General features: G+C 42.8%; 1 protein-coding gene across 5 annotated transcripts; it reads right to left on the bottom strand.

Annotated features, from left to right (window-relative positions):
* Window positions 1-6,078: 6,078 nt before the first annotated feature.
* Window positions 6,079-9,477, bottom strand: LOC123409657 (bisdemethoxycurcumin synthase-like). Of its 5 annotated transcripts, none has more exons than XM_045102522.1 (3): window positions 9,346-9,477; window positions 8,513-8,753; window positions 6,079-7,338 (listed from the first exon to the last, which is right to left on the bottom strand). In XM_045102522.1, the coding sequence occupies exons 2-3, from the start codon at window positions 8,703-8,705 to the stop codon at window positions 6,338-6,340; spliced, it is 1,194 nt and encodes a 397-aa protein (XP_044958457.1). In that variant the 5' UTR covers window positions 8,706-8,753; window positions 9,346-9,477; the 3' UTR covers window positions 6,079-6,337. The 5 variants fall into 5 exon arrangements, with proteins under 5 accessions (XP_044958457.1, XP_044958456.1, XP_044958459.1 ...); XM_045102521.1 differs by having other exon boundaries at window positions 9,351-9,477; XM_045102524.1 differs by having other exon boundaries at window positions 8,513-8,748; window positions 9,351-9,477.
* Between the last annotated feature and the right edge of the window lie 6,160 nt (window positions 9,478-15,637).

Raw genomic sequence — 15,637 nt, 5'->3', positions numbered from 1 at the left:
GCCATCTTTTTCGTGCAAACATTGCAAGTCCTCCCGTGCCTCAGCTGTATCTTTTGTCTTCCCATACACGCCCAACAAGCCTAGCAAGTTGACGCAAAGGTTCTTCGTCACGTGCATCACGTTTATCGAAGAGCGGACCTCTAGGTCTTTCCAGTAGGGTAGGTCCCAAAATATAGATTTCTTCTTCCACATGGGTGCATGTCCCCCAGCGTCACTCGGAACAGCTAGTCCGCCGAGACCCTTTCCAAAGATTATGTGTAAATCATTGATCATGGCAAGTACGTGATCACCGGTACGCATGGCGGGCTTCTTCCGGTGATCTGCCTCGCCTTTGAAATGCTTGCCTTTCTTTCGACATTGATGGTTGGTCGGAAGAAATCGACGATGGCCCAGGTACACATTCTTCCTGCAGCTTCCCAGGTATATACTTTCGGTGTCAGCTAAACAGTGCGTGCATGCGTGGTATCCCTTGTTTGTCTGTCCTGAAAGGTTACTGAGAGCGGGCCAATCGTTGATGGTTACAAATAGCAACGCGTGCAGGTTAAGTTCCTCCTGTTTGTGCTCATCCCACGCACGTACACCGTTTCCATTCCACGGCTATAAAAGTTCTTCAACTAATGTCCTTAGGTACACATCAATGTCGTTGCCGGGTTGCTTAGGGCCTTGGATGAGAACTGGCATCATAATGAACTTCCGCTTCATGCACATCCAAGGAGGAAGGTTATACATACATAGAGTCACGGGCCAGGTGCTGTGATTGCTGCTCTGCTCCCTGAAAGGATTAATGCCATCCGCGCTTAAACCAAACCATACGTTCATTGGGTCACGTGCAAACTCAGCCCAATACTCTCTCTTGATTTTTCTCCACTACGACCCGTCAGCTGGTGCTCTCAACTTCCCGTCTTTCTTACGATCCTCACTGTGCCATCGCATCAACTTGGCATGCTCTTTGTTTCTGAACAGTCGTTTCAACCGTGGTATTATAGGAGAATACCACACCACCTTCGCAGGAACTCTCTTCCTGCGGGGCTCGCCGTCAACATCACCAGGGTCATCTCGTCTGATCTTATACCGCAATGCACCGCATACCGGGCATGCGTTCAAATCCTCGTACGCACCGCGGTAGAGGATGCAGTCATTAGGGCATGCATGTATCTTATGCACCTCCAATCCTAGAGGGCATACGATCTTCTTTGCTGCGTACGTACTGTCAGGCAATTCATTATCCTTTGGAAGCTTCTTCTTCAATATTTTTAGTAGCTTCTCAAATCCTTTGTCAGGCACAGCATTCTCTGCCTTCCACTGCAGCAATTCCAGTACGGTACCCAGCTTTGTGTTGCCATCTTCACAATTGGGGTACAACTTTTTTTTGTGATCCTCTAACATGTGATCGAACTTCAGCTTCTCCTTTTGACTTTCGCATTGCGTCCTTGCATCGACAATGACCCGGCAGAGATCATCATCGGGCACATTGTCTGGTTTCTCTTGATCTTCAGCAGCTTCCCCCGTTGCAGCATCATCGGGCACATCGTCTGGTTCCTCTTGATCTTCAGCAGCTCCCCCCATTGCAGCATCACCGTATTCAGGGGGCACATAGTTGTCATCGTCCTCTTCTTCTTCGCCGTCTTCCATCATAACCCCTATTTCTTCGTGCCTTGTCCAAACATTATAGTGTGGCATGAAACCCTTGTAAAGCAGGTGGGTGTGAAGGATTTTCCAGTCAGAGTAAGACTTCATATTCCCACATTTACTGCATGGACAACACATAAAACCATTCTGCTTTTTTGCCTCAGCCACTTCGAGAAAAATATGCACGCCCTTAATGTACTCGGAGGTGTGTCTGTCACCATACATCCATTGCCGGTTCATCTGTGTGCATTACATATAATTATGTGTATCAAAATTAAGAAAATTAGACAAATATCTATCTAAAGTAAGAAAATCAGACAAGTATCATAAAGAAGATAAGAACAAGAGGCTCACCACGGTGGTGCCGGCGACGAGATCGGCGCGGGCGATCAACGGCGGTGAAAACGGGGACGGGGCATGACGGACCCCTAAATCTAGACAAATCTCGAAAAAAAATGGAGCTCCTAGGTCGAGCTTCGAGAGGAGAAAGCTTAACTAGTGTGGCTCAGGCATTTCATCGAACACCTCATGTGCATAGGAGGTGAACTAGAAACCTCGCCGGATTGAAAAAACAGAGCACTGTGGAGTGCTTTGCCGCGGCGGTGGGTATATATAGGCAAGTTATTTGTCCCGGTTATTGGCATGAACCGGGACTAAAGCCACCCCTTTTGTCCCGGTTCATGCCACGAACCGGGACCAATGGTTGTGGGCCAGCAGCGAGGACCATTGGTCCCGGTTCGTGGCTCAAACCGGGACAAATTGTTCTACACGAACCGGGACCAATGCCCACGAGGCCTCGGCCGCCCCCCTGGGCTCACGAACCGGTTCTAATACCCCCCATTGGTCCCGGTTCTTGAAGAACCGGGACTAATGGACTGTCTAGGGCCGAACGATAGCCCTGTTTTCTACTAGTGTATTACTAGTCACTCCAGCGGATGCTCTGCTTAGGCAAAAGGTTGCAAAACCTCGAGCCATACAGGGTTGTCGCAATCAATTCTAAACGCGTTGTTGCTTCTGGATATGACAAACTGATATCATCCCAAATTCATGCCAGCCAAAAACGAAACTAGCCAACTGAATGCGCCACTTATCTATTTGAAGATAAGTGGGACTATGTGGTTTCATTATCAGAGTTGAGTTCTTTGACAACAGTAACTTTATGCAATAAAACATGCCAGAATCATTTCTTTGGTTGTGACTATTTCTGTAGGGTTTTTTCGACGGATAGATAGTCAGTCTGTAACACAAATTTTTTTGTACACAATCTCAGACGTTACTCTGCCTATGGTTGTGAGTCTTATATCAGTGTTTTAAGATGCCTGGTTCTCTATCTTTCTTTCTGGAAAGAACCAGGTTATCCTCTAAACTTTGTTGTACATTAGTGACTCTTCCTTATAACAAATTTCAGAGATCTTGGATGGCAACAGAGATATACTCGTTTCTGTGGGAGGATAGTTGTTCTCTCAGTCCTTGTACTTCTTCTCTACCCCTTTCTGTGGGTTTGGACTGTGATAGGAACATTGTGGTTTAACAGTGCAAGGAGCTATGTAAGTTATTTTAATTGTGGATGCAAATATTACTGTCACCATATAATATATGGAGAATTGCTACTCACTGCACATTCAATCCGTGTACAGTTGCTAGAGAAAGGACAAAAATGGGGCTTCCTGATATGGCTGCTTTTCAGTTACTGTGGGCTCGCTTGTATTGCATGCGTGGTTGTTGGAAAGGTACTGCTGCATAATTTGTCCATACAAAATCAAAGCTTGAATGTGATTGAAATATTATTCAAGTGCTGCTTCTACATTATTATTATACAAAAGGAAAAGGAAAAATCCTGTCAATATTTGGCTTTAGGAAGGTTCATGTGAATCAAAATCTGCTAATGTAGTATATGCTCTTCTTTGACAGTATTACTTAGTTTAGCCTCCTTGTGTATTGCTGTTTGAATAGAAGGTAGTATTAAACTTATCTTCGTCACTTATGTGGGTTATGTGACTTGTCACTACAACATTGGATTGTTTATGTAGCCTTTATTTTTCATCAGCCATTATAAATTCAAGTTAACAAAAGTGTGATGAATCTATCGAGTGTTCTTTGTATTTGTATGCGACAAACTGATGTCTAGACACCAACTGGAGCTCAGAGGAAAATTTGACTGCCGGCTGTTTGGTATGTCCGTGTGAATATGGAATCCTACGCCAACGGAGCCAAATTTGACTGTCGGCTGTTTGGTACGTCCGTGTATAACTGACGGCTCCTCATTGTACTACATAGTATATTTCGATCAACTTTGTTATTTGAGCTCTTCTTTGATTGTTTCTTCAGACATGGATGACACCCTCTACCCACTGAGCTTAGGAATCAACTTAGCTTGAAGTAGCAATAATAAACCTACACCAATCCTCAGTATTCATGCTACAAAATTTGCGTGTTCACATACTTGCAAATTGGAATTACCAAATCGCAGACTACATGCTGAACAAGCTTCAGATTGAGGAGAGCCTAAATATGTTTATTAGATGTTGTTGTTAAATAATACATCATGCACTAAATCTGTTTCAGTGTGAACTATGCCGCTGGCTGGTATTGCTTCTGGAAAATAGATAGATAGATGATGTTGTATTACACCTCCTCTGCTCCTACTGCACTTGTAAATGGATAGTGTAACATGTCACAAGACGGCTGCATAATTAGAGTTTAATTTTCTATCCTAAACATTGCGCTGTTATCACCTCGAGAACTGTTACAATTACTGCAAGCATCTTTGATAGGAACTCACTGCAATTTCATATGCTCCACAAAGGCAAATTTAGTGTGAGCTAATTTTCTGCTAATTTGGTAGCTCCATGTTTTTTATAACTAGCAGCTTTTATACAACTCTGACATCTAGTATAATGGATATATTTTGTGATTTGAAGTTACTGATCTGTGCTCTGGTGTAATATTACGGTCTAATGTTTTTGTTTTGTCTCTTTTTCTGTTGCTATAAAAGTGGTGAGAAGATGTCAATGATGCCTACTTGGGACATTCAAATCAACACAACATAAAAATTTCTGAACCTATGTCTCATAGGAGAGCTCTCTGTCCGTTCTTCATTGTTAGCAGATGTGCCATTGTTTTATTGTGCAATTCTGTCCGTTCTTGCTATATTCTTGTGTAAGGAAATGTATTCATAAGATGAGCTATTGTGTTATGTAAACCTGGGAGATGTGGATAGTGTGACTTGCTGCTGCTGATTGCGAGAGGAGTTCGAGTCCCCGTTCTCGCAGTGAACAAAGCAATCTTTTTTTAAGCATAGAACAAACGAGTATGGGCTGAGGCAGAAACAGCCCAACAACGAGCACTGCAGGCGCCAGTTGTCCTAGAGAGGGAGCAAATTGTATTGGTTAGTGTGACTTGCTGCTGCTGATTGCGAGAGGAGTTCGAGTCCCCGTTCTTGCAGTAAACGAAGCAATCTTTTTGTAAGCATCGAACAAACGAGTATGGGCTGAGGCAGAAACAGCCCAACAACGAGCACTGCACGCGTCAGTTGTCCTAGAGAGGAAGCAAATTGTATAAGGCAGCCCACTTAACAAGAAAAAGCCCATCTCCGCCAAGAAGAAGAAAGACAACGCAGACAATCGCACGTTTATGAGCGTATTTTGAAGACAAAACAAATTTAAAGGTTTTAAACTTAGATATGAGATAGAAACAGCCCAACAACGAGCACTGCAGGCGCCAGTTGTCCTAGAGAGGGAGCAAATTGTATTGGTTAGTGTGACTTGCTGCTGCTGATTGCGAGAGGAGTTCGAGTCCCCGTTCTTGCAGTAAACGAAGCAATCTTTTTGTAAGCATCGAACAAACGAGTATGGGCTGAGGCAGAAACAGCCCAACAACGAGCACTGCACGCGTCGGTTGTCCTAGAGAGGAAGCAAATTGTATAAGGCAGCCCACTTAACAAGAAAAAGCCCATCTCCGCCAAGAAGAAGAAAGACAACGCAGACAATCGCACGTTTATGAGCGTATTTTGAAGACAAAACAAATTTAAAGGTTTTAAACTTAGATATGAGATAGAAACAGCCCAACAACGAGCACTGCAGGCGCCAGTTGTCCTAGAGAGGGAGCAAATTGTATTGGTTAGTGTGACTTGCTGCTGCTGATTGCGAGAGGAGTTCGAGTCCCCGTTCTTGCAGTAAACGAAGCAATCTTTTTGTAAGCATCGAACAAACGAGTATGGGCTGAGGCAGAAACAGCCCAACAACGAGCACTGCACGCGTCGGTTGTCCTAGAGAGGAAGCAAATTGTATAAGGCAGCCCACTTAACAAGAAAAAGCCCATCTCCGCCAAGAAGAAGAAAGACAACGCAGACAATCGCACGTTTATGAGCGTATTTTGAAGACAAAACAAATTTAAAGGTTTTAAACTTAGATATGAGATAACTTTCACATCTAGATGTGGAATAGCAAATCTGAAAAGATAAACTTGTATTCATACAAATGTTGCTTGTATCTTACACGTGTGATATTTATCAACGTTATTAGCATTCTGAAAAGACTGTATCCACGTGCTTAATAATCACATATATTTTGGTAGATAGTTACTTCCTTTATGAAGCATCTCATCTTCCAACTGAAAAAGAAAGAAAAAGAAACATCTCATCGAATTTGAACGATAGATACGGAGACGAACATCAATAATGCTCGTAGGCCTCTAGCACAATGAAGTGCTATTTTTTCTTGAGGTTGCTGGTAGCCTGAAGCACCATTGTCTCCATCGTAAAACCAGGTCCAAACGCCACCATGGCCCCCCACTGAGCCCACTCTCCTTCCTCCTCCATTCGGCGCCGTTGCTCATCGAGCACGAAGATGATGGTGGTGCTAAGCATGTTCCCATATTCTCGTGCAACAGTCCGGCTCGCCGCCAGCTTCCCGGGCTCCAACTGGAGAACCCTCTCAATCTTGTCCAAGATCGCCATAGCACCAGGGTGCACTGCCCAGAAGAGGTCATTCCAATTGACCTCCATGCCAAGTGGGCCGAACGCGTCAAGTAGGCACTGCTTGATGTTGTCCGCCACCAGATTCGGCAGCTTGGTGGAAACATTTCCATCAAGGCCGCAAGTCCTGATCTCCGCCGTCACCACTTGCAAGGTGTCCGGTATGACGGTCTGTGAGGCGGACACCATCTCGAAGAGCGGGCGCTCGACGGGCTCCACGGTGTCGGCGCCGACGATCACCGCGCCCGCCCCGTCGCCGAACACTGCGTTCCTGATGAGGTTGTTCACGCAGTCTTCCCCTTGAGTGGGTCCACGGAAGCCGGCGACGCTCATGAGCTCGACGCAGGCCACGAGGACGCGCGCGCCGCGGTTGTTCTCGGCAAGGTCCTTTGCCAGCCGCAGTGCGGCGCTGCCGGCGAAGCAGCCGTTGAGCTGGAGAACCGTGCGGCGCACGTTGTGGCGGAGGCCCATAAGAGTGGCCAAGGGGACGTCGATGCTCGGGGCCCCGGCTCCAGAGTTGGTGACGACGACGAGGTGGGTGATGTCCGTGGCTGGACGCCCCCAGTTGGCGATGGCCTTGGTCGCGGCTGCCGCGAGGAGCTCCGGAGCGACCACGGCGACGATAGCGAGGCGTTGTTCGAGGGACGGCGTCGCGTGGTCGATAAACTCGGGGTGGGCGCTCAGCATCTTGTCCAAGTTCTGAGCGAAACGCGTCTCGATCCCCGTTAGCGTGCCTGGTTTTTTATTGTACAGAGTTAGTTGAAAAAACATAATTAAGGCTAGTTTGTAGAAACCACACTTTTACGGAATTATACCTGAAACACTAATTCTCAAGCTATTTTTTTACAGAAAAACACTAGTCAACGGCTTTAGTTCATTTCATGACGATTATAACACATAAGGTCCACAAATGATGACATGGCGTCACTGTTCATCCCAGACGTCGTAACAGATTTTTTTTACCGAAAACTCCCCACTTTCTTTGAAAAAGGAAAAAAAACAGCCCAGGTGTCATAATCGTCATTAAATGAGTCAAAGCCGTTAACTACTACTCCCTCCGTTCCTAAATATAAGTCTTTTAAGAGATTTCACTAGACGTCTACATACAAAGCAAAATGAGTGAATATACACACTTAAGTATGTCTATGTATATCCGTATGTTGTCCGCTAGTGGAATTTCTAGAAAGACTTATATTTAGGAACGGAGGAAGTAGTATTTTTTGCAAAAATTTTACAGGCTAAACACTAATTCTTAGGCTATTTTTTTTAAAAAACACTAGTCAACGGCTTTAGTTCATTTGATGACGATTATAACACATAAGGTCCACAAATGATGACATGGCGTCACTGTTCATCCCAGACATCGTAACAGATATATTTTTACCGAAAACTCCCCTCCTTCTTTAAAAAAAAACAGCCCGTGTCATAATCGTCATTAAATGAGTCAAAACCGTTGACTAGCATTTTTTCAAAAAATAGCCTGAGAATTTATTTTTTTTGGCATAACTCATAGAATTGTGATTTCTGCAACCCTAGCATTCAATGTCGATGTTTTCTGTAATTAACGGACTAAGAATGAGACACAGCAGGTCTTGCGGGTCAAGCGATATACAGTAGCACGTACTCCGTCCGTCCGGTAATAAGTGTACTTTTTTCTTTTCTGTCAGTCAAACTAGTTGGACTTTCACTAATTTTATTGAGAAAACTGCTAGCATTTATGACATCAAATTAGTATCAATAGATTTGTGTTTACATGAAGTTTCCAAATATATCATTTTCATGTCATATATGTTGCTACTATTTTTTATAAAGTTGATCAAATTTTAAAAAATTTGACTAAGTACAAATCTATATGCACACTTATTTGTGGATGGAGGGAGTACAGTACAAGTCTACATGTAAACTTACAAATCATCTTGAGTATGGGCTTCTGCTGGTCCGCGAGGTGCTCGCTGTTGGTGGCGCGGAAGTAGTAGTCGGGATACTCGTCCTGGCAGAAGCGGTGTTGTGGGTTCGCCGTGCCGATGGCCAGCACGGCCGCGGGTCCATCAGCACGCTGCAAGCGCCGGATCTCGCGAGCGTTGGCCGTGGTGTTTGCCATGATGTCGATCGAACAAGACACCCACTTGCACTTGCACTTGCACCTGACCTACAGGAAGGAGAAGTTTAGATCTAGCCACACCTTTTCATTTTACATTTGTATATCACTACACTTACAGATTGAGTCGTGCTCAAATTTGTTACGCCTTATGTTTCTATGATGTTAACAATAAATGATTAAAAATAGGAGGTTTCCCATCTTCTTTAATCTGTAGCATTTTTCTTGTGTTATTATAACTGCAAGAATGCTCTTTGTTGGTCGCCGCTTTCGTTTCAGTTCCTCCGACCTAATGCAACGTATTCTCTTGTCAAATAAAGACAGATCGTTGGCCTTAAAAAAGGTTATTGCTGACAATGGCCCTAATAATCTGCTGCATCGATGCCACGCCTTAGTGCTTCATATAGCTAAACTAAAATTCCATGTATTTTTTCTATACTACTGAAATACATAATGCAAACAATTTTACACAGTTCGATCGATTTCATGAAGGATTAAATGCTGGTTAAAAAGTTTCCATATTATGTAACCCGGATGATCATATCTTCAAAGCTCATCCCAAATTGTTACAATACAAAAGGCATTTCTTGCTAGTCATAGACTCATAGTTGACAAGACAAATTAATATACAAGTAAGCAGGACCTTACTTACTTTCCCTGCCTGTATGCAAGGTCTTCCAAGTGGAGGATATATTTGAGTATCACTTGAATGGAGACGAAAGGAAATGAGGAAGAAGAATGAACAATGATTGTGTGTGTCGAGAGCTGCGAGGGATGGGAGGAGGTGACCAGTATTTAAGGACGGGGGCAGAGGAAGGCTGACACGATGTAGATGTAGCCCAATGTTCTCGGCGTCCAGGAAGACCATTTTCAGCAATTATTGATCACATTTTTGGTTATTACGAATATTAACTATAGTGTATCTGGCACGACAATATACTGTACCAATAGCACAACATGGAAGTTTTTTAAACACGGTACAGGCGCAAGCGCTCATATACACGCGTATATACTTACCCATATGAACGCACACACGCACACCCTCCGAGAGGCTGAGCCGTCATGTCATCTTGAGATTTACGAAGTCAACGTAGGCGCCTCGTATCGCCGGAAATCCCGAAATAAATCCAAAAATAATGCAAGCATCCGAATTTAAACCCTGGTGGACTGGGGATACCACGGTCCCTTTAACCATCCAACCGCTGGTTGGTTTGCCAACATGGGAGTTGCTACGGAGGCAACACCAGAGTCGTGTACAAATGTTTCAAGCATGTGATGTTGAGCTAAATATGTATGCGTGTTGAGGGGGGAAATGTTAAAACAACTCGTAGAAAGGTAAAAAAAAGTAAGAAAATTTTCAGATCATGACACGCTCCTGAAAATAGAAGTTTAGACAAAATTCTGACTAGCTTCTTTTTCCTAGCTTTCAAGTTTGAGTACTATAAAAAGCTAAAAACTCCACGACACAATAACATTCTATTCTAAGAAAGAAATGTTGTTCCTAATACATTCTACTCAAAGATAAGATTGTTGTCCTACAATGATTTGATGTGAAGAAAAAAAATGTTCCACGAGTTCCTATGAGAAACCCGATTTCCACCCTTCATTTTGCTGACCGAACCCGATTACAAAATATAAATATGAGTATACCAAAGCAAAAAAAGATTTCCTCCCCATGAAAGGAGACTCCCAGGTGACAAGGGCTTCCTGGCTGTTGTTGCCACTGCCGACAGTCTGCCTCAACTCTTGTGGCCTTAAGGCTTCATTTTAGGTGTGTTCTAATGTCGGTTAGGGTTTGTGTCTTGCTCGTAAAGGTGAAGTGGCGGCAACCCCCTAAAGATGGAATAAGATCCTTCTCACCTAGCCCCTGGTCCGGCGGTGCGTCAAGTGGTGTCGGAGGGCGTGTGGAGGTGTGTATCTGGCAGTGGATCTCTGTGGATCGAGTCTGTGTTTGTGTGTCTATAGGTTGGATAATTCCATCTATGTTTCTCTTCATCAACGGCGACGGTTGTTGTTCTCATGCGCTCGTCCTGTGGGGCCATGGAATAACGAATTCCCAACTATCTACTACAAGAAGAATTGTCTAGCTCCCTTTAGGAGGGGCGACGACGGCGGCATGCATGCTTTCTACTGGGTTCAGTGATTGTAGTCGTTCCTACGTGGACAATGAACATGAACGTAATTTGGTACTTTAAATATTTTTATATTGCCATGATAGTTGATGAATAGATTAGAAATATTTTTTGAATAAAAATGAGTATTTTCATTCTGTTTCTTTCAATTATATGTTTTGAAAAGGACCAAGTGGTGTTGTAGTCTGCCAATTATTGACGCGCTGGAGGATCAGTTTTCATTAACTTTGTTAGATCTTGTTCCTTTATCCCTTGCAGCTATCCGTATCTATCGATATTTATAGCAATGCTTCTCCATCCGTCTCGTTTAATACCTGACTGAGAGGACCATGTGTTTGTCCTTGATGGGTGACCACCTGCTGCTGTACGTTTTTGGTTAGTTGTAGCACTCGTTGACGACTTCTATTTCTCATTATAATTATAGATTAATTAATTTGATGGTAGAGGCTGCATTAACTAATGGTTCTGTTTTTCTTTTGAGACGAAATTAGTAGCCTTGTTCTTGGCCATTGTGTAGCCAAATGTTGTCCTCTTTTATGCGGGGAAAGCCAAATGATGTCACACGGTTCTTATACTAGTACATGAGTGATTGAAGATGCAAGAAGACGTAAAATAAAAACACGTCATGCATTTCGCAGCAGCTTTTCGAGGAATGGTTTCGCAACAGCATGGAGCAAATGGAAGCGAGCAAATGGGTTTCCAAACCGCATTCTCTCCTTAGCTCAGAAAGAGGATTTAAAACTTTCAAAAAGACTAGTTGTACTCCAAGGAAATTATGCATAGTTGTACGGTCGTTGGCCCATCCGCCTACCCGTATTTGCATGCTATTAATAGCATGAAATAATGCTTATCACGACAGGGACAACTACCCCTTGTCGCACTTATTGTAGATAACCACCAGCCCAGCTAGGCCCATTTTTGGATATGCTTGCTCACTTTGCTTAATTATTTGCGGGATTTTTTCTTCATTTATTGATCATCTGTTAGGGCAGTATATAAGGAACCCCAAAAATAACAAAAAATACATCTAGGTTCACAGACCAAGATTTTTTCCATATTCCCTTTCCGGCGTGCGGGCTGAAAAGCCAGCTTCCAAAAAATCTCCAAAAAAAATGCCCAAATTTTCAAATAAATTTTGAGTTTTGAAAATATTCCCTCCGTAAACAAATGTAGGACGTTTTTGCAACTTAAACTGAACTGCAAAAACACCTTACATTACATATGGGGAGTATTAGAGTTTTAAAATAGATTATGTTTAACACCACATAAAGTTTTTGTTGGCCCAAGGCCACCGTACCGAGTCGTGGCCGTGCCGCAATGTACCTCTTTTTTCATTTTATAAGCTAGCTACGCCTTAATTTCAAGGCATCAAACCCAACTTTTTTCGTTTAAGCTTAATCGACAAAATAATGAATTCGCTAACTCTCATATAGATGAAAAATAGTTAAGTCATATCTAACTATCTAACCACACTCGCCAGTGGTCAAGATTCATGTCTTTGTCCCGCTTTGGTTTCTCTCATGTATGGACAACCATGATTATGAGATGTGTTACATCGGCGAGATTTAGAGTAAAATTAATTGTGGTATTTCCGAGGGGTTCCTCTCTCCAAGGAGGTTACGTCAAGGAGATCCGTTATCTCCGTACTTGTTTCTGTTTTGCGTGAAAGTCTTCTCAGCACTGCTCAAGCTCGCCCAATAAGTTTACTGTGCGTGGGACTACACGGAAGACCACAAGTTCACCGTTCAATCATCCTATCACCTATGCACTTGAGTCCACTTGCTATAGCCCTCTAATTTTTTTTCAAAACCGAGGCAAAATATTTGCCTCCTATAGGCCCTGTTTGTTTCAGAAGTTTCGGGACTTTTTTTAGTCCGAACTAAAAAGTCCCTAGTCCCTATCCGTTTGTTTTCATGGACTAAATAGGGACTAGAGGTCATTAAATGATATGCATAAAGATAATGTTACCTCTAGTAATGTAGTACTAATTATTAAATGACATGCTAAAAGTAGGGGCAATGTTGGAAAAAGTATCAAAAAAGTCCCAAAAAGACCCTCCCATAGGGACTTCTTCCTTTAGTCCCAAATACCCCTTTTAGTCCCTAAAAGTCCCTCCTATTTGTTTCACATGAGACTAAAAAGGACTTTTTTAGTCCCTACATCAAAAAGTTCCTCAAAACAAACACCCCCATAGTCCTCTAGTTACATCCATGCCTCTCCAAGGCCGGCCCTAGGGCATGCTGAGGAGTGTGGCCACCTAGGGGCCAGCCCGAGTAGGGGCCCATCCCATGTGCATCACTGTAGATATATAAGTATATTATAAGAAGAAGAAAATATATAAGGTATGACTTGCTCTCAGTCGACTATGATTTAACAAAGTCTCAGTAAAAAGATATAACATACAAGACAGGAAACAAATTATTTTTTACACGAATCTTAATATAAGATCTCACGTATATATCATTGACTGAGACTTAACGAAGTAAGACTGGAATATATAAGGCAACAAATCCAGCCGTGACAACCATTCAACTATCACACATTCCCTCTCGTAGCTTGAAATCAGCCACTCAAAATGTGCTAATATCGCAAACTAACATTTGGTTTCATGGTTAGAGAGACTATGGTATCCTCAGCCTAATAGGGTTTAATTTTTTATGCACATATTTATTTCTAAATTTATTTTAGTATTTTCGGTGATGCGTATTTAATGGGAGAAGACGTTTGCAGCGACGACGAGGTGCCTACGACGACTTTGTAAATTTCAACATAATTCTTTCGAAGGTATTTATAGAGATAGGATATGCATACCTGCGTTCATAGAAATAAGTATATAAATACTTGTGTCTGTATTTTGTTCAAGAATAAAAGAATGAGCTAATATCGCTTGATTATTGGCCGCATTTAACGGCCCGATCAATCTATCAGCACCAATTATTACCTGCCAATATCATTTATTATCCATTTAATTATTCAATGGTGGCAGCATGTAATACTCCAATTTTTTGCAGGGTTCCATTAATTAGACACCATGCAACATGCAATAATTCATTACTTCGGCACCATGCAACCAATGAATTTTCTCTTTGTACGAATCTCGTCGACGGTTCTTCCCGGCCGACGGGTCACGGCCACCACACATCACTAGCTAGTGAAGTATTGATAGCAGCGCCCGAATGGCGAATGCAACAGCGTTAAGTGCCGACCGGATAGGCGTGGCAGTCAGGGCGTGCCGAGGTGACGGCCCATGGCGGACGTTGAAGCTCAGAAGTTCGCACAAGGGCCGGCCATGTGCCTCTCTAAACAAAGCACAAAGCAAATTGTATAGTCGCCAACGGTCCATGATAAATCCAAGTGTATGGATCAAAGTGTGATATTCTTTTTCCACGCAAAAAGACGATATCATTTTCCTAGAATGATCAAATCAGGTAACATATATGTCCATTCCATAATTTGTTTTTGGAACGTGCCTTCCTACACCCATTTCCGTCGGTCTGGATAACCGATCTGAAACTAAATGCAGTGTTTTAGTTAAGCTATGGATTCCAATTTCATGAAAATTAGAAATAGACCTCGATTTCAGTACGATTGTTTGGAGAGCAATGTAACTGGACACTAGAATTGGTATCGCGGTATATTCAGTTCTGATTGGTTTGATATACTAAAATGAAATAACATATTATGACAACTAATAAAGTACATGTGAGCCAACTTGGCGTCTCTCACTAGTAGAAAAAGGGTCTTTCGGCCGAGGGCCGAAAGACTATTAGTCCCGGTTCAAATCAAAACCAGGACCAATGTGTCCCGGTTTGCCGGGGCATTGGTCCCGATTCGGTTTACCTTATTAGTCCCGGTTCAGGAAAAAATCCGGGACTAAAGATCCACCGACTGTCACGTGGCATGCCGCGGATCATTAATCCCGGTTTGTGGCATGAACCGGGACTAAAGGTAAGCTATTAATCCCGGTTTTAGACAAAAATCGGGACTACAGTTCTGTCTATATATACCGTCGCCCCTGTCCACACTCTCCTCTGTTTTTTGGCTGAAGTGTGCCCATGCCATATGCCACCCTTGACACTCTAGTTCATGCACTTGATGTGTTCGATGAAATGCCCGAGCCACACTAGTTAACCTTGCTCCTCTCCAAACTCGACCTCCAAATTTCATTTTCCTCAATATTTGTCTACGTTTGGCCGTGCACCAACTCCACAAGTGTTTTAAAAGGTTAGCTACTTCATCCTTTCATGTGTCACTGCTAGTTTAGCTCATTTGAAATGCTTAAATTAACTTCTTAGAGTCTGCACATGTGTAGGGTGTCGTCCCATGCCCATCATCACCGTTGTCGATCGCCCCGCCCCGATCTCGTCGCGAGCACCACCGTGGTGAGCCTCTTGTTCTTCTCTTCTTTTAAAAAAAATCTTACTTGTATGATTTAGATACATACTTGTATAAATTACTTACTTTTATTATTTTTTGTTATTATATAGTACGATGGTTTTGGTATCCGCCTCCGTCGGTCCTCCTCCTGTCTATGATTCGGATGTGGTATATATTATCTTCTATAACTATTTGTTTTATTTATTGTTTATGACAATTATGACGACCAACGTGACATATATTTTTTAATCTAGGAGGTTTGTGAACCGGAAATTCCAACCCACATAGAAATTCTTCTCGAGAAGTTAAATTTGGATGAAAAAGAAAACAAATACTTGAAGGAAAAATTGAAAATAATTGAGGACAAGAATATGAAACTGGAGTTGCATGTCGCCAATGTCATCGATGATCGCAAGATGAAGGTCG

This window comes from Hordeum vulgare, chromosome 7H, assembly GCF_904849725.1.
Source record: "Hordeum vulgare subsp. vulgare chromosome 7H, MorexV3_pseudomolecules_assembly, whole genome shotgun sequence".
In the NCBI taxonomy this organism is placed as follows: Eukaryota; Viridiplantae; Streptophyta; class Magnoliopsida; order Poales; family Poaceae; genus Hordeum; species Hordeum vulgare.
This window is presented reverse-complemented; position numbering and strand designations above follow the sequence as displayed.

What these genes read in the sequence shown, in the direction of transcription:
- LOC123409657 (XM_045102522.1), bottom strand. Translation starts at nt 8,705, where the DNA reads ATGGCAAACACCACGGCCAACGCTCGCGAGATCCGGCGCTTGCAGCGT. An exon ending in GCCCATACTCAAGATGATTT is followed by an intron (nt 7,339 to 8,512) that starts GTAAGTTTACAT and finishes ATAAAAAACCAG; the next exon opens with GCACGCTAACGGGGATCGAG.